The sequence below is a fragment of the Strongylocentrotus purpuratus genome, unplaced genomic scaffold (genome assembly GCF_000002235.5).
Source record: "Strongylocentrotus purpuratus isolate Spur 01 unplaced genomic scaffold, Spur_5.0 spur5_contig_851, whole genome shotgun sequence".
In the NCBI taxonomy this organism is placed as follows: Eukaryota; Metazoa; Echinodermata; class Echinoidea; order Camarodonta; family Strongylocentrotidae; genus Strongylocentrotus; species Strongylocentrotus purpuratus.
This window is the reverse complement of record NW_022145559.1, coordinates 565792-593665: the sequence shown is the minus strand read 5'-3', so window position 1 is coordinate 593665 and position 27874 is coordinate 565792. Positions and strand designations below refer to the sequence as shown.

The window sequence follows — 27874 nt, the reverse complement described above, 5'->3', positions numbered from 1 at the left end:
TGCGAGAAAGTTTATCATATGCGGCCAACAAACTAGGCATTCCTAATGGAAAATTCAGAGAACTGCAGGAATCCGCTATTCGTAGCGTTATTGAAGCCGGCAGGGATATTTTTGTTGCATTACCTACTGGTTTTGGAAAGAGTGCAATATACCAAGCAATCCCCTTGTGCTGTGATTTTGTGAGGAGAATATTTAGCGGTCCATTCAAAGCAAGGGGGAACCACTAATTTGTCATTGTAAATTTGATACGATAATTGTTTTACCATACAAAGATATATGTTTTATTGTTCACATAAAACTACAATTTTTTAATTTTTTGATATTTCACAGTAGTAAAAGGATCATTTTAAAGATTTTTTTGGTTTCATCTCCCCTTCTTCCTTTTTATTACCCCTATTTAGTAATGGACGAGCGCAATCTTTTTTCGTTGCGGTTTCTTATATCTGATTGGTCGAACGTAACACAGGTGTACCTTATTTGGTAGGGCTGTTGTTGAATGATTCATAGATCCGCCATTTTGAATATATAGGAATATTGATTAGCTAAACCAGTGATTATAGGCGGTGAGCCGCTTCGCGGCTCACGGTTCGTAGTCTCGCCGTATCAGACGTTCTGCTTAAGGTTAGTCTAGCAGCAAAGAAAAAAGCTCGGCACTCCGCCTAGATTATAGGCTAGGTATAGGGGGGAGATAAGTAATAACAATAATAAGCAAAAAAAACTCCTAGTAATGATTATTGTTCTTTGTTAAATTCTCCCATTTTCGGAAACGAAAAACTAAGTACGGTGTTTCTTTCCTCATCTTTACTTATTGTCATCTTGGTCAATTATAGATTTGGAACTTGACTGACACCCAAACGACCATACCGAGGTGGTTTGATATAGATTCAAACGTTGTGTGGATGTGGTATAAATCAAATGACCACAAGAATCCTACATCTCATGGATTCAGTGCTGTGCTAACGCCTACGTGTGATCAAGGTATATGTTATGCCGTCTTTGGTAATTCAATTCCTTTCCTCTACATCTACCATTTTTCATTTTCTCTCTCTCTCTCAATCACTCAAAATAGGGAAGGGTTTTAAAATCTATATATTAGATGCTGCCTGTGGATACAGATAAGCAACCTGTTCGAAACGTCGAGCCACTCATCCTCTCCAAGCGCTATAGTTCTCCTTAGAACTATATGCTAAGAAAGATAACAAACAGTCCTTTTTCAGGACTACACACCCCAAGAAAGATTACCAAGTCAGAGTCTTTTTCAGGACTCCTCAACCCTCTCTCTCTCTCTCTCTCTCTCACACATGGTGCACCCGCAAGCCTACTGTAAATCTATATATTGTCTCCAAACTCTTTTACTTTTTTAATTATATGTGTATTTATTATTTTTGCACGTATGTTTCTTTTGATTTTTATAAGTATGATGAGTGATCTGATTCGTGATAGGCCAAACATAATGTGAAATGAAAGTGGATTCTTTACTCTGAAAGGGCATTGGTTAAACTTGCAGCCTTTTCACACACAGATAAAATTCTATAAACATGATTAGTTTAAAGGGTTTTAAACTAATCAGCTGTACATGAGACATCATTCACACACAGAAATTTCGGTGCGATCGTTAATTGTTTCGTGATTAACTACTGCTCTTAAAATGCGCAGTAGTGCCATTGCGCATTGAAGGTCAGGTCATATCAAACAAAGCACACGCTCCATCCAGTTTGAACACGTTTAAACCGTTCACACACAAAATTTCAAGCTCTCTAGATACGAACTTTCGTATCTGCAGCCTGCTGTGAGGGGCGTATGAATCGCGATTTCGTATCTATCCGAACATCGTATAAACGATGTTCACACAGGGAAAACATGTTTATACTAATCATCTCTAGATACGATGAATTTTAGCTTAGTGTGAAAAGGCTGCATCTCTGATACGATATTGCTTAATCATACCCTGTCTGATATTGGTTAATCATACTCTGTCTGATATTGGTTAATCATACCCTTTCTGATATTGGTTAATCATACCCTGTCTGATATTGGTTAATCATACCCTGTCTGATATTGGTTAATCATACCCTTTCTGATATTGGTTAATCACACCCTGTCTGATATTGGTTAATCATACCCTGTCTGATATTGGTTAATCATACCCTGTCTGATATTGGTTTATCATACCCTTTCTGATATTGGTTAATCATACCCTGTCTGATATTGGTTAATCATACCCTATCTGATATTGGTTAATCATACCCTGTCTGATATTGGTTAATCATACCCTGTCTGATATTGGTTAAACATAACCTCAAACCTCATGATCCGTCATTGGTTAAACTGTCTCAATACTAGAAATTATATTGAACGGCCTTGGAGTGGTTCAGAAATAACCTAACCAATAGGACCCGATTTGCTTCTATTAATGATTGTAACCCAAATAATAATAATAATATTTAATTTGTATATAGTGCTTAATACAAGTATTCTATCAATAACTTGTGGGTACCACAAGGCTCTTTTGGGTCCGCTTCTTGTTATTATCCATATGAATGGCTTCATAAATTCATCCACGGTTCTTTATATCCTAAACTTTGCAGACGACTTAAGCATTTTCTACTCACATCCCAATCCTAGAATTGTTCTTGATTCCCTGAATTTTGAATTGCAATTTGTAGTCGTATGGATACAAACAAAACAAATCCTTTATAAATGTGAACAAGACTAAAATCCCGTCTGTTGTCCGGATGACATTCTACCCCGTTCCAGTTAAGACGCGTCAATCGGGGTAACGTCCGGACAATATCGAGGTGAAATCGAGGTGAGTTTCACCCTAGTCGGGCCAGGGTGAGATCGCGGTAACGTCCGGACGTTGTCCGGATGACATCCTGATAAACGACCTATTAAGACGCGCGCGGAACTCTACCCGGGTAGATGACGTCAGGGCCTTGAACAATGTATACATGTACATAGCGCGCGCCAGCTGATCGCGATGAGGGAGGTTTTTTGAAAATGGCTGGTTAAGACGGTGTCCATGAGCCTGGCAAAAGCTCACCCCGTGTTTTACGATCAGACCCCAACTGTCTCTCATCGACACGTCGCTCGAGTGAGATCGAAAAGACGGGGCTTAATTTTATAATTTTCAGCAATACACTCTCTGAGCTACTAGGACTAGCTTTTGTTAATGATACCCAGATAATTCCACTACACTTCTTGATCTTTTATCGACTGTAAACTAACATGGAATACTCAAATTGGTCATTAAAGCAAACTGTTGTCTAGGAACGTAGGTGTAATAAAATAAGTTAAAATCTTTTTTTCCATCTCATGTCTTAAAAAATATTGTATCCAACTCTGTTACTGCCTTATCTAATCTACGGGGTGCTAGCGTGGAGAAATGGTTTTAAATATTTTTTTAAAAATCATGATCCGAAAAAGAGCAATATGAAAAATTAAATCTGGCTGATTTCTAGGCACATCCTAACGTTTTTTTTTCTTTCTTGTAAATCGTTTTCTGAAAGTTTCTGATGTATACAATTATTTCCTCGGAATTTTCATGCATCAACTATTAAAGTAAGGGTGATTCGCCAAATGTATTCCCTCCCATTGTTTGCTATAAACAGCCTTATGCACTCATATCCCACAAGACAAAGAGACAATATTCATCTCCTCCCCAATCCGGACAGTTTATGCCCATGAAACAATTATGTATACAGGTCCCACTTTTTGGAATGGTTTAAATTCAGAGGTTAACGACGCACCATCGTTAAATTTCTTTAAAGGCCCACTGTACTGCTTGTAGCTACCTTCACCCTCTCAATATTAAACAATGCCTAATCGGTGACCATTGGTCCCCCATGATCCTCTTTTTTCTTATGTTAACTGAGAGCTGAGTTGATGAGATAACCACCTGTCCAGTGACCTTACAGGGCGGTCTAATCCCTCCTGTAAACTAGTACTGATAAGCTTTAAGCTCAAACTTTGAGATGTTCATTTTAATTCTTACGTCTAATATAATTTGTTTCCCCTCCCAGTCCTTTTTTTTCTCCAATGATAATCTTAATTTGTAATTATTGATGCATGCGTCGGATTTTAATGTATACCAACAAGTAACTCGGTTCTATGCTTACTAAATTGCTTGGATGACTTCGCATTTTAACCACGTGACTCTGGGTATTGGTGCTGATGCATTATTCTGTATATAATTTTCCTAATTCCGTTGTGTTTTAATTCCCCCTGTATATTACGTCTTTCTCTACTGCTACGGTTTTTACATCTACAATCTTTATTTAACCATTAACCTATAATATACAAGCACTGCTTTTCTTTAATTTTCATACTCTGCCCTTCCATATGACATCTCAATCAGGACAAAGGAGAAAGGAATAACAAAATTCTGCCTGTCAAAAGTAATGCTTGCATTTCCATAATTTACGAATCCGTTCCACTGGCAGCCTGCCCTAACAAAAAACATAGTTGACCAAAGACTCGTATGCATGGCTGATCGTCAACGAAACGGAGTTAAATCTGTTGTCAACTTTGTTTTTTGCTATGGTAGGCAGCCAGTGAAAACGAATTCGTTTAATAAAATTATGGAAATGCAAGCATTGCTTTAAACAAACAGAACTATGTTATTACTGGTTCATTTTTTTCTAATTGAGGTGTCATATGAACTTTCTAGGAATATGTTTGTCTCTTTGAAATGCAAATACCGTTCGCTAAATGAATTTTTGGTACCCTTTCTTCAAATTGTTTGAAATCACTAATGCGTGAAATATGCATCATATGAGTTGCATCAAATGAAAGAGGAGGATCCAAGCTTTACGAATATGTATCATTGATTAGTTTATTCATTATAATTGTGATTAAGTTATGATAAAACATCGATAATTCTCGGTTTCGTTTTGTCTTGGACGCACTGTATACATATCAATTTAAACAAATATTTTGTATGTATATCTATATTTTTTGTTAAATGTGGAACAAATAAACTTGAAAACTTGAAACATAGTTGCTTAGTAAAATTCGTTTGCCCCATAGTTTGAATTCAATTATATATTGAAGTACGGTTGACCGATATATCTTTTTTCCTGCCATTAAATACCAACTAAACTTGTTACTTCTTACCCAATCTCCCACAGATGTAAACGCCGAGTCATACATCGATACGAGAGGTAAATATACAGATAATAAAGCTTTATTTTCCCGGATATTCAGTTAATACTATTGTAATAATATATCCTTTCAGGGACCTAGCTAGAAGTCAATCTACGTTGTTTCTTATGCAGTAAGAATTGTTATGTGAAGCAGCGACTTCCAATAACACAACATATTAATTATAAGAATCTGGAGAAAATATGCTGAAGAGCCTCAACTGTTACATTAAGAAAACATTCAATAGTAAGCCTACAGAACAACTGAAAACGATTATATTCAATCTGTATAAAGCCTCTTGAAAAAAGGTTTTAACACTGAGAGAGCAACGCTATTTTACTAAAACAAAATTATGAAATGTATGATGACACATGCATGATTCCAAGGATAACAAAATAATAAGTCAATAGAAACTAACTACCTTTAATGACGTGTAAAATAGGTAATTATACAAAGCTAATGTGTGTCTCATTATTTTACCTAGGCTCTGGTATATTACTATCAAGCGGGGATTCCTGCACTATCGCATCACCCGACTTCCCTCAAAACCATCCTCCTTACATCAGTAGGATCTGGCTTATCAAACTCCCTCAACCTGATTGTCAACTTACCATCGATTTTGATAATTTTACAACCAGATCGGATTCTGACAAGGTAAATGATCTTTCATCCTGAATTTCGTGTGATATATATGAGTCTTGTTGTGGGGCGGGCGGAATGGGGACGGGGTGCACTGGTCTTAAAGTAGATATTCTTTGGTTTAAAAAACTATTTTCATTATTGCAAAGTTGAAACTTTAATTCGACAAGGTCATCAAAATTCAATGCTTGAAAACATTCGAAGTAATGATTATTTTAAATTACAAAACGCTTAAACTCCGGCATAGCACATAAAGAGCTCTCCGAACGCTGTTGAGATATGTGAGATCACAGGATGGACATGATTTGCAAAATCAGACGATGTCCCATGACATCTCATACATTTTGAGTGCCTGTTCTTTCATCTTCTTTTGAGTTTTTTCTCTTACTTCACTACCGTCAGGCTAAATGTATAATATATTGCCTCACTCTAAACCCCGCGCATGGTTTTATTTTGATGGCAAATGCAGCGGTACAAAAATAAAGGAATCTGTCGCTTGTAAACAAAATAAGACGCCATTGTATATTCAGCTGCGCACACCGCGGTATGTTCGGCGTTTTTAAGAGGGAACAAATGTCGTCCTTATATCATTCGTTTTTTTTTTCAATATGAAAGTCTGGTTTCTTTGATTGTTAATTAACCCCTATCCTGTGTATTTACAAGCATAATATTTTAGTTATCAGAATCGGTTTCATATCCCCTTTTGAATGGTTTGAAATAATAGCTTTGCAATTATGTTAATTCATTATGGGATGTCGTCTGGGCAGTATTGGTCCATTATGTGACGTCATTAAAACATCGTTATTTCTCAGACGAATCTCTCGTATATCCCAGATGCTATGGAGGTGGTTGCATTTGTATTTTTATAAATTACCCGATATGTAGTTGACCTAAAACTTTTACGATGGCCATCTGTTAGCTTACCAGTTTCTAGTGATACATTAGTTGACATAATTTATTCGTGATTTCTTTGAATTTCCACTGTAAAATACTAATTTAATAATCCCTTCAAGAGTTTCCTCAACTGAAAGGTTCTCTTATGCCCTCTTTCTAAGCCCAGCATTTGATTATGGACTGAATTTAAAACTTTTATTTTTCTTCGTTTTTTGTTTAAATCTAAATATAATAAAAACCTTTTAGAGAGTCACTTTGGCTCTGTTGACCTGTTATCAGACCCTGTAGTTAAGTTTAGAGCTATTTAGAGTGAAGGCAAATCGCGTATCAGGACAACTACCCCCTGGTCAATCACCCCCCGGAAAATAACCCCCGGAAAACTAACCCCGTAGGACGATTACCCCCCGGAAAATTACCCCCCGGAGAATTACCCCCCGAAGACAATTACCCCCAAGGACAATTACCCCCCGGAAAATTACCCCCCGAGGACAACTACCCCCCGGGGACAATTACCCCCCGAGGACAACTACCCCCGAGGACAATTACCCCCCGAGGACAACAACCCCCCCCCCAGGACAATTACCCCCCCCCCGAGGACAATTAACCCCCAAGGACAACTACCCCCTGAGGACAACTACCCCCGAGGACAATTACCCCCCAAGGACAACTACCCCCGAGGACAATTACCCCCCAAGGACAACTACCCTCGAGGACAACTATGCCCCAGGAAAACTACCCCCGAGGACAATTACCCCCTCGAGGACAACTACCCCTCCCCACTGCGAGGACAATAACCCCCGGAGGACAACTACCCCCAATGACAATCACCCCCGAGGAATGTATAACACTGTGACGTATAATGCAAGCTTCTCTCCAAATTGCTATTTGGAGAAAATTTCTTGAACCTTCATTTTCTTTGTTATTTATGAAGTTCATTTCAGTCTTTCAAATTATTCAATTCGATATGGGGGGGGGGGGGTTAGAGGTTGCCCAAATCCCCCGTAGTTTTGCTACCGAGTAAAGAACAGAAATTACATTTCTTAGACATTGAACAATACATTGCGCCAGGGGGCGGCCGAGCGACTTCCAAAGTGGGGGGGCACCAAGAAAAGGGGCACTTTCTGGCAAAAAAGGGCACCTACAAAGGGAAATCTCAAAGCGAAAATATACCAGTTTTTTAGGCATTGGTATATACCCCTACATTGTGATTACAATATCAGGGATGATTTCAGTTTTTCTTTCACTTTATACACCATACAAGATATTGCTTAAGCATCATACTTTGCAGCTGGGTGTGATGGTTTGAAAAATTATTTGCGAGCGAGCGAAGCGAGCGAGGAAAAAGTTTAATATTTGCTAGGTGGCAGTGCGAAAAATGACAACTTATAAAGAGGAAAAAACCCAATCCTGATGGGGTTATAAGCAAAGAAAAGACCTTTGATAAGTAACATCTGTAAATGCGTACGAGCGTAGCGAGCGAGCTTTGGGGGGAATTTCTCTTAGTCGCTTGAAATTAGGGGCGCATTTAATGATGAGAGGAAAAGGGGACACTTATCAAAAAAGAAAAGGAGCATGTGTCAAAGTACAAAGAGTAATTATCAGAGGTTAAAATGGGGCATTTTTTACATCTTCAAAAAGAGGCCCTCACCAGGGATGAAAAAAGTCAGTCATGAGAATAGAAATGGGCATTTGTCGACGGAAAAGGGGCCCCCATCAGATTTTGATAGGGGCATTTATAAGAGGTGAAAAGGGCATTCATGAAAAGGGGATAGGTCCCTTATTAGAAAGGAAAAGGGGCATGTTTCATTGTTAAACGGGAAATTATCAGAGGTGAAAAGAGGCACTTATCGCACCTGAAAATGGGCAACAACCAGATATGAAAAGGGGCACTTATGTGAATAAAAAAGGGGCACTTATAATAAAGGAAAATGTGCATCCGTTGAAAGAAAATGGGCACCGATCAGATTTTAAAGGGGCATTTATCGGAGGTGAAGCGGGCACTTATCTGAAGTGAAAAGGAGTAACTTCTCGTACCTGAAAAGGGTCATTTACCGGAGATGAAAAGGGGCATTTATGAGAAGGGGAAGGGGCTCTTTTTGTAATGGGGGCACTTTTCATTAGGAAACAGGGCACTTATTAGAAAGGTTAAAGGGGCACATGTTAAAATATATGGTGCGCTTATCCGAGTTAAAATGGGGGTAGTCATTAAAGGGGAGGGGGCACTTCTTACAAAGGAAAAGAGGCACTTGTCAAAGTAAAAGAGGCACCTCTCAGATTTGAAAAGGGCAATTATCAAAGGTGAAGGGGGCACTTATCAAAAGTGAAAAAGGGCACTTCTCGTACCTACCTGAAAAGGAGCACTTACTATAGAAGAAGGGCATTTAATATGAGAATGGAAAATGGACACTTTTTGCAAAGGAAAATGGGAACTTGTCGAAGGTAAAGGGGCACGTGTGGAAATAAAAGGGGCACTTATAAGAGGTGAAAAGGGGAAAGGGCACTTTTTACAAATTAATAGGGGCACTTATCATAGTAACAAGGGCACTATACCTATGTAAAAAGGGGCACTTTTCGGGTGCTTGAAAAAGTGGGGGGCTCTGTACCCCCCTTGCCCCCCCCCCCCCCCCCGCATTGCGCGCAGATGAGTACGCGTTACAGCCTCTCTCACCAACAATGGCACAACAAGAAATTAGGATGTAAGATTTCCTTTATGCATCCTCTGTAACTTTTTTAATCAGCTGATCGTGTATTTGTCTTTGGATGTATAATGGGCCCTCATCCATGATCCAAAATTAATGTTTTCTCCACGTTATCTATTTATTTCTGTTCTCATGCTGAAGTATAATATGTTTTCTTGTACGTTAAATTATTTTGAAATAGAAATTGCCTTCAATTTATATGTACGGTGCCATGTCAAAAGAAAATAAATATCCGCTCTCTGGTAATTCATCTCATTTGATTTTGTAACTCCAGCACAGCATTTTTCAACCGGGGTGCCGCAAGAGAATGATTTGGAAAACGTTGATTTAGTAAAAAAAATCAAATATCAGAAACGGCTAAAATATATGTAATTACATGAGAAAATAAAATTTTGAAGATACTAAAGTGCCTTCCTTCCTCGCTCGCTGACAATATATTGACAGCAAGGCAAATAAGGGCAACGAGAGAAATGTATTTCTATGCATTTTGAAAAGCGCTGGACAATTACCTAAAACTTACACCCTTCGTGGAAATCTGCAACCGCACTGCCGTTGCATAAATTATAATAAAAGGGAAATGTGTAGTAATGAGGAAGACAACGTGCCATAGTATTTGAACGAATATGGGTTCATGCAGGGGATCTTATGGGCTCGTAGCCATCTCTCAATGTGTCAGATCGTCTTTCGCTATTGAATCCTGATTGTCCACGGGGGTAGTTGCCTCGGGGGGGGGGGGAGGTAAATATCATCGGGGGTAGTTGTCCTCGGGGGGTATCTGTCCTCGGGGGTAAATGTCATCGGGGTTAGTTGTCATCGGGGGTAATTATCATCGGGGGTAGTTGTCCTCGGGGGGTAACTGTCCTCGGGGGTAATTGTCATAGGGGTAGTTGTCATCGGGGGGTAATTGTCCTCGGGGGTAATTGTCCTCGGGGGGGGGGGTAATTGTCCTCGGGGGGGGGGGGTAATTGTCCTCGGGGGTAATGCTCCGGGGGGTAATTTTCCGGGGGTAATTTTGCGGGGGGGGGGGGTAGTTGTCCTCGGGGGGTGATTCTCCGGGGGGTAATATTCCAGGGGGTAATTGTCCTAGAACCGGCAAATCGCACCTCCTTACGCCCATGGAATGCATTTATAATTATTATCGCAAATGGGATCCATTTATTAAACCGTTTTCTTCACACTCTCTCCATTAATTCACATAGCTTGAGATCAGTTCATCTGCTTCATTAGACTCCCTTCGTGCTGTTTTATATGGTGACGTCATAAAGGAACCTATAACCATCACATCGGACTATGTTCTCATCCGGTTCAGTAGCAACACGAACTATGGCCCTGATATCAGCAGAGGATTCAAAGCTCATCTATACGCTGATTGTGAATCAGGTAATTCATCAGATATGTTTGGGACTTTACTCTCTCGCAAACATAGCGATGTTGTGCTCTCATATAGAAGAGCAGAAATTTGCTGCAACAAACTCTTACTAATAACTATATAGTAGCGAAATATACAATAGCGAGTTAGATCACTACGACTGCTGCGCTCTCCTATATAAGAGCGCAGCAGCCGTAGCGATCTAACTCGCTATTTGAATTTCGCTAATATATAGTTTCTAGTAGAAGTTTGTCGCAACAAATTTCTGCTCTTATATATGAGAGCATAAAATCGCTGTGTTTGCGAAATTGTTGTTTACCCGTCTTTTCAGAGCCAGAAGGGCCGGTGTGTCAATGTATATGATGACGCTTTTCTTGCTCCAAACATATAACACGATATGTTCTAGAGCAAACTACCTGATGATTGTGATCCGACCGGGTGTGTAAAGTCTATTTTATAGATCGGATACCATGACATGAAATTATAGCTAGTCACCTATTATAATATTAACTTGGATTGTCGTGGTATACTGTACGTGACTGATCTGTAGTAAAACAATGCATGATGAATAGTATGCCTAACGTCTATTCAGGTCAGGTTGAATTATATTTACCATGCACTACCACACAAACACAGACCCACATCCAGCCCCTACCCCTCACACACACGCACAGAAACGCAAGTACGCGCACACATACACGCAAACCCATACAGTTACACTTCTAGAACTTTTTTTATCACTAAATTTCGTGTCTCATAAAATATAAAGTAAGGAATAAGTATAAAAATCACTTCTTTGGCATGTTTGACAACGATCTGTCTTCTGAGAGAATTAGCAAGAAGTATAATTTTGCATTCGTATTGAAATAATAAAACAATAAATATTAAAGAGAAGGCGCATTTCTAATCAACTCATATTGATCTCTTCCAAAAACAGATGTTACTCGGCCGTATGTTGATGTAATCGGTAAGTAAAACAGTATCTCTACATCTCTCAATAATCCAAGTGTGTAAAAGTTTTGAATGTTAAAAGTAAATTTTGTGGATGGTTTAATCTGTAATGATGATAATAATGATAATAAGAATGATAATAATAACAATAACAACAGTGTAAACTTATAGAGCGCACACACCGTCCAAGGATGCTAATGGCGCTAGCCCAGCAAAAGCTCTCTGTATAACATCTAAAGTAATTGTTTATTTGATAATAGAGTTATACCATCAGAAACTCCAAAAAAAAAATTGCAAAATTTGTATCACCAATTTCAATCCTCAGCATACACATATGAAGGATAGTCTATTATCTTTGAGAAATCGGATTTGAAATTATTGGTTTGTGAGTGCCATTGAAGGAGTTCCACGGATCCTGACTTACCTATGCGCCCGCAAGTGATAATGAATATATAAAACTCTCCCATATGATTGAGTTTATCTTGGCTTTATTAATATTGAATTAGGGAATAACTGCGCTTCAGTGCAGATTAAATGCTGCCCACTTTGCTACTTTAATACTTTAAGTTTTCATAGCTATTTTAAGATTGTGTTTTAAGTTTTCTTTCCCTGTCGGATCGACGGATCGATGACCTAATATCGCCGTATCTTTACATAATTAGGATAAAAATTCAAGTAGATTAGGTTAATTTTTCCCTTGTGAATGAATTTATGTTAAATGCATTTAAATAAAATCTCCTTTATGATATGGTTGTTTGAAATGCTTTCACTCATACAGGTTCCAATGTAACTATGTCGAGTGGAGATACGTATTACATCGCTTCACTCAGCTATCCATACAACAGCTATCCTAGAGAACAGAATGTGATCTGGAGATTCTTTCTACCCGAACCAACATGCCAACTATCCATTGTATTCCAAGACTTTCAACTTGGGAGATACAGTGATCATAAGGTTGGTTTCATGGCTACATTGGCCTTTAATTACACCCGTGTCCCCACACCACACTTTCCTTGATAAGGGGTGATTAGTTATACCGTTTCGGGATAGTTATAACATGAAATTGTTTGTGTGGACGCTTACTAACTGTACGTCGTATAACGAAACGCAGTATAACGAAACGCGGGTTTGGGCATCGTTTCGAACTATAGAACTCGATAGACAATAGCGCATAATCACGCCTAATCACGGAAAATGTTGTGTTTGGACAGGGGGAGTGTAACTAGTGTAACTAACTGGGCGGGGCTTAACGTGACCTCAAGCGAAAGGAGACCTGACCTCTCAAACTGCGCACCTATATTCATACGATGATTCTTTATACGACGTATCGTTGTAGAGTTTCGGGATAATTTTGTTTGTTTGTGGACATACTGACAGTCCTATGACTAATCATTAAGACATTCCCATACATCTATAGTTTCATCTGTCCCGTACCCCCTACATTACAGTTTAACTTGATGATCCTTCGAATGATGAGGCGTCTTATATAATTCCCAATACCATGATAATGAGTGATTTCAAGTTGGGTGTTTAAGGCTAGTGTAAGTGTTTAATAAACACTAACACCAGCCTAAACACCGAAATGGAAATCAGCTGGTGTTAAGGCTTTGACCTCTGAATATCGTCAACTTCCGGTAGCTAGTGTTATCGCTTTTGCAAAATTGTCGTCCGCTGAACCGACCTTTGTGGCTGGTGTTAATATTTTACGTACAAATATCCTATTCACTAACACTAGCCCCTAGGGATTAAGCAAATGTTGATTTCCAGTTCGGTGTTAGTGTTATATCCGCACACAGTCAACGCACGAACGACGCCAATTTATTGTCTGACGATCAAATAAGAATATGTGAAACAGGTAATTCATATATTCTTATGTGTAAAATGAGTTATTTTATAAGACCAGAGAAATAGGTGTAAATTTATTCTGTACTTTTCATGATATCTTTAGTTTTGATGTACTATTTTTAAATCATCGTCGTGAAATCAAGTATGTGGTGACGTCACAGCTGGTGTTAAGCTATCGATTTTGATATCGGTATCGGGCTATTAATTTCATCAGAAAATTTTCCGCTCGATTTAAGAGCTCTTGACTGCTCTAAACACTAACACTGACACTAACACCCAATTTGAAATCACTCAATGCTGATCAAAATGGATGCATTGTAGATTATTCATTTAAAGCGCAGGCGTCCTTTCCATTACAAGTTAGGTAATAAACTATCGCTATCGATCGAGGGACAAATTGTGTCCTCCGTTAGTGGGATAAATTCCGCATCTGTGAAAACGCCTGTCCTGCATTAAAGTCTTGCTACTAACTGCGAACCTGCCTTGAAAGTGTCTAAGAATGACTTGTCCGATCTAGTCTATATTTCTTCATTAATTTATTGTTAACCTCTGATATTCCTCGAACAAAACTTATGCAAGGCTATCCCCAGATCTGGGATGTTCATGATAATAATAATATATGATTTTTAACTCGGAAATAACCGAATCTTTCGATCAAGGCGCGACAATAATGAATATGCAAGTTACATATACATTCTGAATAGTCAAATTATGGAAACTGCAGATAACGTAGAATACTGTCACAAATTTTAAGGTTAACTTTTGATAGAAATGTGTATGTGAGCATGGAGCATGGATTATACGTGTCCATTGATGCGGAACTTTTCTCGTTGTCGGACGACATCCACTCTCTATATAGGGTGTCTCCGTGAAAGTTACACGACCTATCGTTCTGCTTTACAGGTTTCAATCAGTACATCAGGATCCCTCGATGACACTCTGGCTGACATAACTGGTGACGTCATTCCCGATAACTTCACTCTAATGTCTGATTACGTCATAATCCATTTCTTAACAGACTATTTTAAAGGCGACGGGGGTTTCAAAGCTTCTGTTTCTGCTATCTGTGTACCGGGTAAGCTTTTCTTCTGGATGTGTGGTAGTACAGTAGTTCATTCCCTTGACTGTCAATAAATATTAATAAACTATTTATGTTGTAAAGCTCCCTCTCAAGGTCAAGATATTAATAAAGCCATAAAACAATGTTTCTTGACTAAAACCGACCGATAAGCTATTCCCGTTTAGAAATAAAATATATCACAACTTCATATTCTGAGATTTTCATGGTCGCAGCAACCATTGTGCGGCCGTAGGCGCTTTTTGAAATTCATCAACATTCACCGGGAGCACCGGTAAATTTTTATATTCAATTTTCCTCGGAAGCAGAAGTGTTTTAGGGACTAAGTTCTCTAGTGCTTATAATGCATCCACAGGGGCATCCAAATATATATATATAAATTGTAACGAATCACTATCCACCCGATTTTCAAATTTTCCCAAAACTTTTTATTACCTTTAACAAAGTTCGATTCGACGGGGATAGGAAGCAGGACCAACGCTACGATGGTGCAAAGATTATTATCTCTTCTTTAATGGAGATATTATTTGCTCAGAGTCAATTAATAATTTACCAACTTAAAATAATTCTAGTTGAAATTATACGCACAAATAAATTCATAATGTATTAACCAATGTGGGAATCCCACATCTATGAATAAAAAGAGTAATTCAAATTGTTTACTTTGTCTTTTTACCTGCAACGTATTTCTTTATGTTCACATTGCTAAAAATACCTTTTCATTCTCATTCTCACTTTCTTGACATTGTGATCTGAATGAAGTCATGTTTATGTTGTTATCTTGTGTTCAACCGCATACAGGTGCTACTGCAGAACCTCCCATTGATACACAAGGTTAGTTATGTTCATCTTCTCATTTATAACGATTAGACAAAGATTAACAAAATAAAATGAGGTATTTAAAAATATAAAAAATCTCCATACTCATGATTGCCGACCATCTGAAGCACACCGGAGTAATCTCAAAATCATAAAGAGACAACAAAGAGGGCGACACATTGATGTAATGAGAAATAGAGCAACAGGGGAGTGAACATGTACGTCATTATCAAAAACATGTAATATCCTGTATCTTTCAGGTGCATTCAAGTTTTGTCAACTTATTTTATTTAGATGGGAACATCAGCCCTTCTGCTTGTAATAAAATATTCCACTGCTTCCCCCCCCCCCCCCCAACTTTTCTTGTTGAGAGAGGAAAGGGAGGGAGAGGGAGAAAGAGAGTGAGATAGATAGAGAGAGAGAGAGAGAGGGAGAACGAGAGAGAGAGATAGATAGAGAGGGAGAGAGAGAGAGAGAGAGAGAGATAAATAGAGAGGGAGAGAGAGAAGAGAGTAAGAGAGAGTATGATCTAAAAAGAATGTTAAATGTTAGATTGAATCTTTTCAAGTATAATGTCGACATCGAGTAGTTCTTCGCTTCTCTAATTATTGGTGAGAGACAGAGAGACAGAGAGACAGAAAGAGAGAGACAGAGTGAAGAGGGGAGGTGAGATTGAGAAAGAGGGAGAGCCATCTAAAGAGAATGTTTAATGCAGATACTTCCAATCAACCTTTTGTTTTACAGGTGGTAACATCAGCCTCGCTGATGGTGGCAGGTACTCCATCGCTTCACCCAACTACCCTTATGGAACATATCCTGAACGCCAAGATATCACGTGGTATATCTATCTAACGCACCAAGAATGTCAACTCAATATAACATTTCAAGATTTCCAAACGGAAGACGGATATGACATGGTCAGTATCAAAATAACCATAATAAAATGACTTTAATCTAAAACTAGAAATGCAATCGTGTCACAACGATGTGCGTGCAATGACGCCATGTTTCTACGTGTCAAACGAAGGAGCTACTCTCGGACTATCCAGAGCAATATGTAAGAAGTCTGTAACTTCTGTGATAGTGGAGATAGTTAGGGCGAAAGAAAGGTCACCAAAACGGCCCGAAACGGAAAAAATGGTGCCTGGACGGTCACGCATGAAAGTTTCCGGAGAACGAAGAATTTAGTGACCTTGAAGGAATGCTAGAGACTACGCCTACGAATTTTGAAGGGAATTGGAGTAGAGGAAGGGATCTAGAAGGGGCTCGCAAGCACTGCGTGCAAAACCAATAGGACTTGGTGCATGATGAACATGTTGCGACGCGTGCTTTGGCACGAACGGCCGCCCATACTAACACAACCGAATAACAGTCTTAAAAAATGACGTCATGGCCGAAACGTGTTATAATAGGGCGGAAACTCGGCGGAATTCGTATAGTGACCCTTGTTCAAATTCGATTTACTCACAATTTTCTGCGTGAACATATATCATACTTGGTATCATTCTAAAGGGCACTTCAGTGCGGTCAGTTTTTAACCATTGCCATTTGCGCAAAACGTACTGCACGCATCAAACGCGCTATTACGTAAAGCATAGTAAATTCATCATTTTTGGCGATAACTTGGCAAAGAGGGCATTACAATTTACTAAACTTAGTAGACAGTTGTCACGTATACGGATACATTTGTCTGCCAAGTTTCATTGATGTAGGTATAAAGATCGCCGGTTTAGAGCAAGTTGAAGTTATTTCTCAATTTTCTTGAAAATGGCGAATTTGGAGGGCAATTTTCTCAAATTTGGTCACTGATAGGGTATATAATTTTGTTTATGGCTGGAAAGGGCATATCTTCAAGTATCTAAATCCAAAAAAGGGTACGGGTTTGCCAAGCCATTATGGAGATACGGCCACAGAGAGAAAGCCAATTCCCAGAACTTTAGAGGGCGCTATTTATGTTGTGCAAATCCATTGGAGCGTGAAATTTGGCATGGCTATGTGCAATTATGAGATCAAGATACTGTAAAATTTTAACACAAAACGGAATTTATATAAGAAAGTTATGGCAGTTTTAGATTATTTAGGGGTCAAATTTTCGAGAATTTGAGAGATTTTTGATGGAGTCGGTTTCAGATTTTAATTTTGAGTACGAAGATGGCATTTTGAAGGTCAGGTTATGCGTCGCAGATAAAAGAACATCTCTTAGACTATCTAGAAGAATTTGTTAGAAGTTTGTAGGATGTAGGATAGTGGAGATAGGAAGGAAGAAAGAAAGGCCTTAAAATGGACCAGAAACGGACAAAATGGCGCCTGGACAGTTATGCATGAGTGATTTCGAAAATCGAAGAATGTAGTGACCTTGATGAGATGTTAGAGACTATGCCTATGAAATTTGAAAGGAAAAGAACATGAGGAAAGCACCTAACTAGGAATAACAAGCACTACGTGCAAAACGAGTGGGATTCCGGACGACAAGAAGAAGAAGAAGGAAGAAGAAGTAAGAATATTAATAAGAAGAATGTGAACGAAAACAAGGCAATGACGAAGGTCGTCATTGCAACTATAATAATACGGAGAGGAAGGCTTATTACTTGAGGAAGGACCTCGTGTCAAGTGTGCCTAAGCTCACAATACCAAATAAATCATTTCACTAACTCATCACTTTGTCTTTCAATTATCGTAAATGAATCATGAGAACCCAAACATCCAATTCATTTTCAAAGGAAATGTCAAGCTCAAACGGTTTTTCCACTGGGTCCGTGTCAAGTTGAGACAATTTAGAAGCAGTATTTTTTACATTATGTTTTATATTAATTTTTGATTACTTCATTATTATTCAGATCTTTACAATAAATCAAACGTACAGGTGTATTCCAAGGCATTCACGTTTACTGAGGTTAGGACTAGACCGTAAAAACATCAGTTTAATTGGATACTTACTCTTCTGATCACCTTGTGACCTTTCACATACCAAGTTTGCGTGTTTGTTTGTTTAAGAATGTAATATTATTGAATACCTGATATTATACCTGTATCTCAAATTTCAGGTTTACATCAGTACGCGGGGCAGAGGACGCGTCAATCGCGTCTATTCTGGTGCGGCCATTCCCGACCCTGTAACCATCACATCATACTATGTCGTCATCCGCTTTACCAGTGACTCCCTGACAGGATATAAAGGGTTTAGAGCGAACCTCCAAGCGCATTGCGAAGAAGGTATGAGATGCAAAGCAAAACATATGCAGGTTTTTTTTTTTAAACGAGCAAAAGAAAATGGAGTTATCATGTAATGTCGATCGTAATCAAGATTATAAAAGAAACAAATCTGTCAAGGGAAGCAAAACAAACAAAAAGAGGAGGAAAATCAATTTGTTTCTCCAAATGTTTTTACAGGGTCGAAATGTAAAATGTGTCATGCCCCATTGATTTAAGAGGAGACAATGACCGGTTACCCCCCCCCCCCCCTCTAGAAATGCCCCTCCCTCTCCATTAATCCGTAATTTCATATCTGATTACCTACATTTTGACCAAAACCAACCTGAAAAGCCATATAAAAAAAAGGAATTGGAAGACGATCCTCCAAAACACTCCTCTTGGAATGTTTACTGGAGGTGATGGTGGTGGTGGTGGTGATCCTGGTAGAGGTGGTGGTGGTGGTCCTGGTGGAGGTGGTGGTGGTCCTGGTGGAAGTGGTGTTGGTGATGCTGGAAGTGGTGGTCCTGGTGGAGGTGGTGGTGGTAATGGTGGTAATGGTGGTGGTGGTGGTCATGGTGGAGGTGGACTTAAGGGGAGGAGAAGGGTTGCCTTAAACACAATGGTACTCATTACGGAGCAATGGCGGTCAACTTATTATTCAATTATGAAAATGCACATTTACTGCTAGAAGGAGTACGTGAAGCCAAATATCTGATCAAGATTCCAAAGAGGTGTCGTATAGTCGACTGGTCTATATCACTCGACTGGGACGTGGGCTCGATCCCCGACACGGAACTTGTGTCCTACGTTAACCCTAAAAAGGCCGGGCTGTTTGAGGTCTTAGTATGGCCGGGGGGGCATTATGGCCCCCCCCCCCCCCCCCTTAAGATCTCGGCCGCGAAGCGGCCGATTGCCGCGAAAATGTGCACGCATGTCAAGTGAAGTGTATAGAATAATATGATAATTTAAATTTTTTGAAAAATTCACTCATGTCCATATTTATGGTAATTTATGCAAATAAAGTCATAAAAATCACATTTTTACCCATAAATCATATATTATTCATATTTTTTTTTATTACATATATTCATTAGACCATTCTGAATAATAATAAGACAAAAAAATTTGGAAGAGCCAGCTTATTCCTTATGTTATCCCTTGTTTTGATAATTTCTTATATATTTCATTGTTTTTTAACTTATGTATTTCATTGTTTTTGTTGTTTTATTTCATTTCTTACTACAATTCAACTATTTTGACTCCCAAAACAACCACCTAAACTTTAAACAAAACCCAGTAACCCATGTTTGATCTGTTTTTTAGGAAAAATGACTTTTCCTTATGTTTTGTACACAAATCACGAAAATGAGCGATTTTCGGGCTGACATGCATAGACAAAAGGTCACGTAACCTTGTAACTGTAGGTCCGATATTCAAAAAAAAATATTTTAAAAGTTGTTCAAGACTCAAAAGAAAAAAGTCAGCTAGCGGCGGGGCGCCATCCATATGCGTTCCCGAGCAATCGGAAAAATCGTGGAAAAATTGTGCCCCCCCCCCCCGGCCTTATTAGGGTTAAGCAAGGCATTTTATCTGCATGTAAATTGCTCCTCTCCATGCAACCATGTGTTAAAGGTACCATGTCCCTTTGCAGCCAACTTCAAATTATGTAGAACTTTGCGGGAATTATGAATATGTCATGTATGTCCTATCTGTGAAATTTGAACATTAGCAGTGTCCTAATATTCAAATTATGCAAGGAAACCCGTTTACTTGCTAGACTTCACTGTCGGACACTATTGAGTGACTGACTGGCTTTTTTTTCTTCTTTGGTAATAACATACATAAAATGAGCTGTAAAGGGTACATGCATGAGCATTTGTCTACATCAATAACCCACTTCTAGTGATGGCCAAAATTAAACTGATTGAATCTTTGCACAGCATAAAACGTATGACCATTCGGTACAATGGTCTAAAAATCAAGACTATTACTAATTGGCTCTATAGCTCCTAAGTCGATTTGATAATTAATAGTCATTATTTTCCCACTTGAAGACATTTTCAAGCCCGCACTTTTTTAGGGAAGTTCTAAATTAGTATCATCTTTCAAATGCCGTTGGAATTTAACCTTTTCATTTTTTTGACCTGCAAATTGGACATAGTACCTTTGACTGGGTACCCGGTAGAATGTGAACGTCCGTGTCGTTGGATTAGCATGCGCGCGCATGTAAAAGGGTGACATGTTGGAATGCTCCCTGGAGAGTGTGCACTGGTCAGCATCGTAACATAATCCAGTGATGGGGTAATAGTAATCTAAGCGCTTTTTGCGGTTACGTTGTAACTTGTTGTTGTTGTTTGTTTTATTTCCGAAAATCATCATAAAAACAATAACACAATATAACAAAATCAAAGACTTATTTAACAATGATAGAATGATAAAACGGTTGGATAGTCCTTTTTCAGAGCCATTAACCTAATGGCTCTGTTCTTCCATGGAGTCCAATTGTTCTTCCATGGAGACCAATTGATAAACTGATAAACACTTCATAAGAAACAGTTACTATTATTTCAAAGAACTACCAATAGCACGATCATTCTCCATTTTACTGATCAAAACATTGTATTGCGTTTAATATAAACAGTTTAGACTAATATCAAGGCATACGCCAATTTCTCGGGTAATCAATTAAACAAAACAGTAGTTGAGCTATCATATGCATTTCATTTAAATTGTGATCAATTGGTTTTATTTTGCTTGCAGTGGATGAAACGGTTGATGAGACGGTTGATGAAACGGTTGATGAGCAGCGGCCCACATGCACACCTGATCAATTCACTTGTCTGTCAGGGGCTATCGCATGTATACCCGTTGGATGGCGGTGTGACGGTCTCCCAGAATGTGACGATCAGAGCGACGAATTGGAATGTAGGTTACTATTTTCATCTATAGAGCTTGGTCCAATGGTGGCCCTGAAGGGACATCGCAAATAGACCAAATAGCGAATTATTCAAGACGAAATTCGTGACGTCGTGAATTTTATCGCCAATTTTTCACGACGAAATTCACGCAATTCACGATATCTTCAATCTCGTCGTGAAAAATTGGCGACGTCGTGAATTTTATCGCCAATTTTTCGCGATTTAGTCTATTCGCGATGTCCCTTCTTGGCCACCATATGGCTGCCTTAAAATAGTGTGATGCGAACTAAGTTTATTTTATACTCACTAAAATAGTTTGGTGAATATTCAACAAGATTTATCGCGAAAATATTAGCCATCAAACAAACAAGTTGGAGCTCAATACGCAATGACCTCCTTGAAGCGCTTACAAACATGACGTAATCGTTTCATCTGATCGTGATGCGGATCAAAGGGTGGGTTGGAGAGGGGGGATTGGTAATCTTGTGATTATATGTTTGTCATCATTATAACATTTCTGATTTACACCCGACAATGTTGTATGCAGGGGGAGCCTTCGGCGTGTTTGGTGGGAAATCTCGTTGTCGCTGTTGTTGTCGTTGCCGTTGTCGTTGTTGGTCAGGTCTGACCAAGCCCTAAACTTGTTATTACAAAACAATATTTATTATCAACTACTCGGCATTCTGTAACATTAGCATTTATACATGGGAATTTACATGAGCCTAGTTTTAAAAACTTGTATCCTTGTACCTTACAATATGAAAATCTGAATTACCAGGAATTGTATCAAGGTGTTTAATATCCACAGACGTTGTATGTTCCACTTAATTGTTAAAGGTACTATGTCCCTTTTGCAGCCAACCTCAAATTCTGTAGAACTTTGCAGGAATTATGAATATGTCATGTATGTCCTATCTGTGAAATTTAAACGTTAGCAGTGTCCTCATATTCAAATTATGCAAGGAAAACCGTTTACTTGCTAGACTACACTGTCAGACACTATTTAGTGACTGACTGGTTTTTTTCTCCTTTGGTAATAACATACATGAAAAGAGTTGTAAAGGGTACATGAGCATTTATCTACATCAATAACCCACTTCTTGTGATGGCCAAGATTAAACTGATCGAATCTTTGCGCAGCATAAAACTATGACCATTCGGTACAAATGTCTGAAAATCAAGACTATTACTTTTGGGCTCTATAGCCCTAAAGTCGATTTGACAACAGTTAGTCGTTATTTTCCCACTTAAAGACATTTTCAAGCCCCACCTGTTTTAGGGAAGTTCTAAATTAGTATTATCTTTCAAATGCAGTTGGAATTTAACTTTTTTAATTTTTTGGCCTGCAAATGGGACAAAGTACCTTTAATGCAACTCTCTCTCTCTCTCTCTCTCTCTCCCTTTATTTCTTTCTCTCTCTCTCTCTCTCTCTCTCTTTCAATTCTTGGTGTTGGTCATCCGATTTCCATTATGCATTGTTTACATAATGTGACCATGATTTGTTAGAAATTCATCAGCTCGTGATGATGTATATGGGAAATAAATTAACATGAATCAACCATCAATTGTGATTTGAAATTAAAATACTTCCCAATTACCTGGACGGTGCGCTTATAATATGTTCATTTTTCCGTGATTTAAAAAAAAAGCGGTTCTTCTAGAGATGCGGCGTATTCTTTTGATTCTAGTGCACAACTACTTTACCGTGAATTTCTTTTCAATTGTAGACTATTCTGTGATTTTGTTTGTAGGTGCTGACCAGCGGCCTAGCTGCCAGGCTGATCAATTCAGGTGTATCTCTGGGACTATGCCATGTATCCCGATTGATTTGCTGTGCAATGGCCTACCAGAATGTTCGGATGGGAGTGACGAGTTGGAATGCGGTATGTACTTTATAAATTCTACCCTTACTTCAACTTTACAGCCCTTTATTTATTTCATATGCAATAACAAGAAATAGACCAACGCTGTTAAACACCCCCAAAAAAGAATATCCTACTAATATTATTTCGCACGCAAGAATGATATAAGCCTCAGGAACACTTATTCATGACGTCATTTTCTTCCTCTCGATGCTTGTTTGATATTCTGTTGTTAGTTTTTCTGTTTTGCTTTACCTTGAACGTAATTCTAGAGGTAAACAATCTGCCCATATAAGCACCTTGGCCTATTATATATAAGTTCAAACTACACGATCTCTCTTTCGGGGCAAATTAGAAACATTTCTGTACGAAAACTTAGGGCATAAGTAATCTGACTTTGTCCGAGCCCAGCAAACACACGACGGTCCCTTCACGTCCTCCAAGCGTCTTTACAGGATGTTCAAATGTTTCGAGATAGCGCATAGGCGTCACAAGAAGCTTTCGTGTTTCGCAGGAATTTCCCGGAACAGTGCTGTAGCTATAAGGGGACACGGGGTAGGGGTACGTGCAAAAGGAGAAAAAGGGAAATGGAATAAAATGGAGAAAACGAGAGAATAATAAAGGGAGAAAGGAAAAAAGACGAAAAAGATGTCGATATGATATCCCCCTGCATATTTCTAATCCAGTGTAATGGGTTGCATTGAACCAAAACAAAACAACAAACATTTTGTTCGTGTAAGACAGGTGCCTAGTTGATGTGAGCACCGACATTGGTAGTCATGTAAAGCCGGAGTAATATCAAGCGCCTTGAGCACCTTGCATAGCTGATATTCAATTCAATTCAAATGTATTGGTCCAAAAGGAAATTTGCGTTAACATGCATTATTCACAGAGAAAAATAAATAAAATCCACATGTGACATGATACATAAGTACAACATAAATCGAGTATATATAGAGAGAATAAACATAAACCACTTCAACATTCATATCATATCGATATTTTATCTGAATTTATAAGCCCTATATTATATAATAATATATAACACATGTTACTGTGCAGTGTAATGATCGTATATTAAGTTGATAGACAGTACTATTAATAATGTTTTTGGATGCCCAAAACAGAACATTTATACACATGTTAATTCGATATAGGCCCACATAGGTAAAACTCATGCATGGCTGTATCCGAAATAATAACCATCAGAAAAGACACTCCTTTTCTTTCTTTTTTCTGAAAGCTTATGATTACAATGATATATATTTGTTTAATGAATAGATGACGTTTGGCATTAAATCGATACAATAAGCCAGTTCACGGTTACAGTCTGAGCATGAGCAGATAAAGGTCATTGCAGAACAAATTTTAAAATACACAGAGACGAAATACTGGATACGTGCTCATGAACGTTATGTAATCATTATTCATTCATGCACATTCAGTGCACTCAATGATACACAGGTGGAAGTATTCTTTGAAAAGGGGAAACAAAGGCTATTTATATAGCACCTCCTTTGCTGTTGGAGTGATTATTTCAAAATGTACAAAGTGGGACCTCTTCATGTTTTGAAGATCTGTGGATATTCGGGGTCATTGCAGTAATGTGCTAACCGTGAACTGGTCTATAAGATGATGAGCTGTTGATTTAGCAGTCTGTTAGCTCTATCAATACTGCCCTCTTCTGACGGATGTTTGACTATGTTATGTTCCTTGGCAGGTTGGGAACGCCCATGAAATGATTTATTTCTACTTTCTGATGAGTTCGAGGGTCTTAGATTTGGTAGATACTCATGATAATAGACGAGTCGGCAGTCAGGTTTGTGATGATGGTGACCATGTTTATTGAACTACGACGGATACCGGATATATCGGATATCGTATATCGTAACATCCCCCTTCCTCTGGAAAGATTGGGAATCAGTGAACATCACTGATCGATGATTAATGACATATTGCTTTGATAACAATACTTTTGGTAGTATGCAAGTTTTGGTTATTTGCTTCCTAATAAACTTTTTCCAATCAGGTTATATAACATAAAATCTTGATTTGTTTTCAATACGTTTCTTTTGTATTGTATTAACGAATGAGTATTTAACTGTCTATATAATTATATCGTTCCACTTTCAACTTCACAGTTGATCTGCAAGATTGAACATAGTTTTGATATAACTTGATTCCTTTATAAAATGAATTTCCAAACGAAACATGTTTGGGCTAGCATCTGTTTAGACTTATAAACATTATGCTTGTCATACCAAAAATACTGTACAATGATTATACATACATATGAACAATAAACTTCTTAGACTACATTAAACTAAGCGTCTTCTGTGTTCTTCTTTATCTTCTCTCTTCTTTGAAGAAATTTAAGAGTTCAGTTTCAATCTTCAAACATGTATCTCGCTGGTGTACGGATGTTGCGTCCATATCTTGTTGTGGTTTGCGAGTTTGATGTTGGTCCTTTAGATTGAATGTTCTGAGTTTCTGGTGTTGGCTGATGGCTGTTGCCATTCTGCTCTGGTGTTTCTGCTTGAGTAGGTGAAGTGTAGTCTTCGTCGAACCTAACACGCTTTGGAGTAGGGTTGGTTGACGATGGAATCTCCCTCAGGTGAGATCGGTTTCGTCTCAGGATTCCTCCGTTAGGTGTTGATACTTCATACGACCTAGGCTCGTCGCAGACTTTGGATACTTTGGCTGGTATCCAAGTATGATCTTTGGGATGTAGGACTCTGACTGGTTGTCCTACGTGGAGTGGTGGAAGATCTGGACCCGCATGTCGATCGTGCGTTTCTTTCATCTTACTCTGTCGATTCAAGAGATGATCAGTGGTGGTAGATTCTCTTGAAAGATGATGACTTGGCAGTGTTGTTCTGATGGGTCTTCCAAACAACATCTCTGCAGGTGATCTCATGTGACTGTCAACGGGTGTTGCTCTTAGGTGTGACATAGCCAGTTGACTGTCTTGGCCAGTCTGTGAACACTTTTTCAACAGATTCTTGACGGTACGAACCATTCTCTCAGCTAGTCCGTTGGATCTTGGATAGTGAGGTGAAGAGGTTGTGTAGGAACGGTGACGTTATGTCTATTACTAAGCCCAACTGCAATGACGACTCGACAACAATGCCCTTGCGATGATACCAATGAGTGGTTCAACCTTTAATAAAAGATAGAACAGATAAAACAAATTATCAGCATGGCTGATATACATATGCATCACGCAATTAAAACAATCAAGTTTGATGCAACAAACTGTCTTCCAAATGCATAGCACCGAATAATAACTGTAAATGACATTGTTATCCTTGATGCCTGTATCAAAATATTCACTCCATATTCTGTATGCCTACCCTAGTCATGCAAATTGACCCGACCTACTTTCTGTCATTTTGTGCTAAAATTTCCCCTTTACCTCAAATGCTACTTTCCCTAGCTAACTGAATTTAGACCATCATCTTCTGTTCATAATTAAGTCATAATCGTATTCTCTCATACATTAATAGAGCTTCTAGCTCATTCATAATATCATAACCTTACTTGGATATTTCGTACTTTTCCAGCATGAATTATTGTATACGCTACTTACGCCAAAACTTATATGTGGTACATTTACATTCAAAACGTATGGATGTTCTATGATTCTAATCTTATTTCATACATCACATCAATCCACCATTATAATCACCATTAACATCAGGCAAAAGAGTAAATATTGAGCTATCATAATATGCAGTAATTTTCTACTTACAACATTGGGCTGTCTCAGGAAAACAAAATTACAGTAGACTTTTCAGTGTAATAAACATTCAGTGTAACGTAAATCAGTAGCTCCACAGAATCAAATCCCGCCCTCTATGACCTGAATGCAGAATCCAGCTAAAAACCCCGCTTCTGACGTCACAATGTCAAATTGGGAAAAACTCGTATCAACATCCCGGCCCCTTAAATTAACCGAATACTTTGAATTTACCAAACCTTTCACTGCCAACATCCATTACAAAACTGTCACTCTCTTGAAATTTCAAGACTTCGATAAATACAGTCCCTTTAAATCCAAAAAAGGTGGTTGCTATGGAAACATATTTCCTAACTGAATAAATACAGTCCCTTTAAATCCAAAAAAGGTGGTTGCTATGGAAACATATGTCCTTACCGAATAGCAGAACACTAATAGTATGACAATAAGGACATACTACCTGTATTTCTTTCCTTATCTTCTGATTACAAACTATTGTATTACCATCAGAATACTATCTTTAGAAACTGAATTCTAACTAGAAATGAGTTATGCTTCAATTCAATTAAACATTTCAGCAAGTCACTACGAAACACAAAGTATCTGTATAATATCACTGTAGTAAAGTCTCTTCTTGTTGAAGCGAATCTAAACCGAATCCATTTATGCGAAACTAGATGCTGTGTCCACAGAAGTTGAATGTTTCTTGCTCAACGCTACCTAAAGT

At 38.5% G+C, this 27874-nt stretch overlaps 1 protein-coding gene across 1 annotated transcript in view; it reads left to right on the top strand.

The window, feature by feature from the left end:
* The window catches only part of LOC105437841 (cubilin-like), a 54220-nt gene extending 30699 nt beyond the window's left edge, over positions 1-23521 (top strand). Inside the window, exons 16-27 of the mRNA XM_030994652.1 lie at positions 831-978; positions 5130-5162; positions 5627-5796; positions 10574-10754; positions 11681-11710; positions 12473-12648; positions 14443-14614; positions 15419-15451; positions 16181-16353; positions 18481-18649; positions 21389-21553; positions 23298-23521. Coding sequence (XP_030850512.1) covers positions 831-978; positions 5130-5162; positions 5627-5796; positions 10574-10754; positions 11681-11710; positions 12473-12648; positions 14443-14614; positions 15419-15451; positions 16181-16353; positions 18481-18649; positions 21389-21553; positions 23298-23506 — 1659 coding nt within the window. The 3' untranslated portion in view covers positions 23507-23521. The remainder of the gene's footprint in view (positions 1-830; positions 979-5129; positions 5163-5626; positions 5797-10573; positions 10755-11680; positions 11711-12472; positions 12649-14442; positions 14615-15418; positions 15452-16180; positions 16354-18480; positions 18650-21388; positions 21554-23297) is intronic.
* The last annotated feature ends 4353 nt before the right edge of the window (positions 23522-27874 follow it).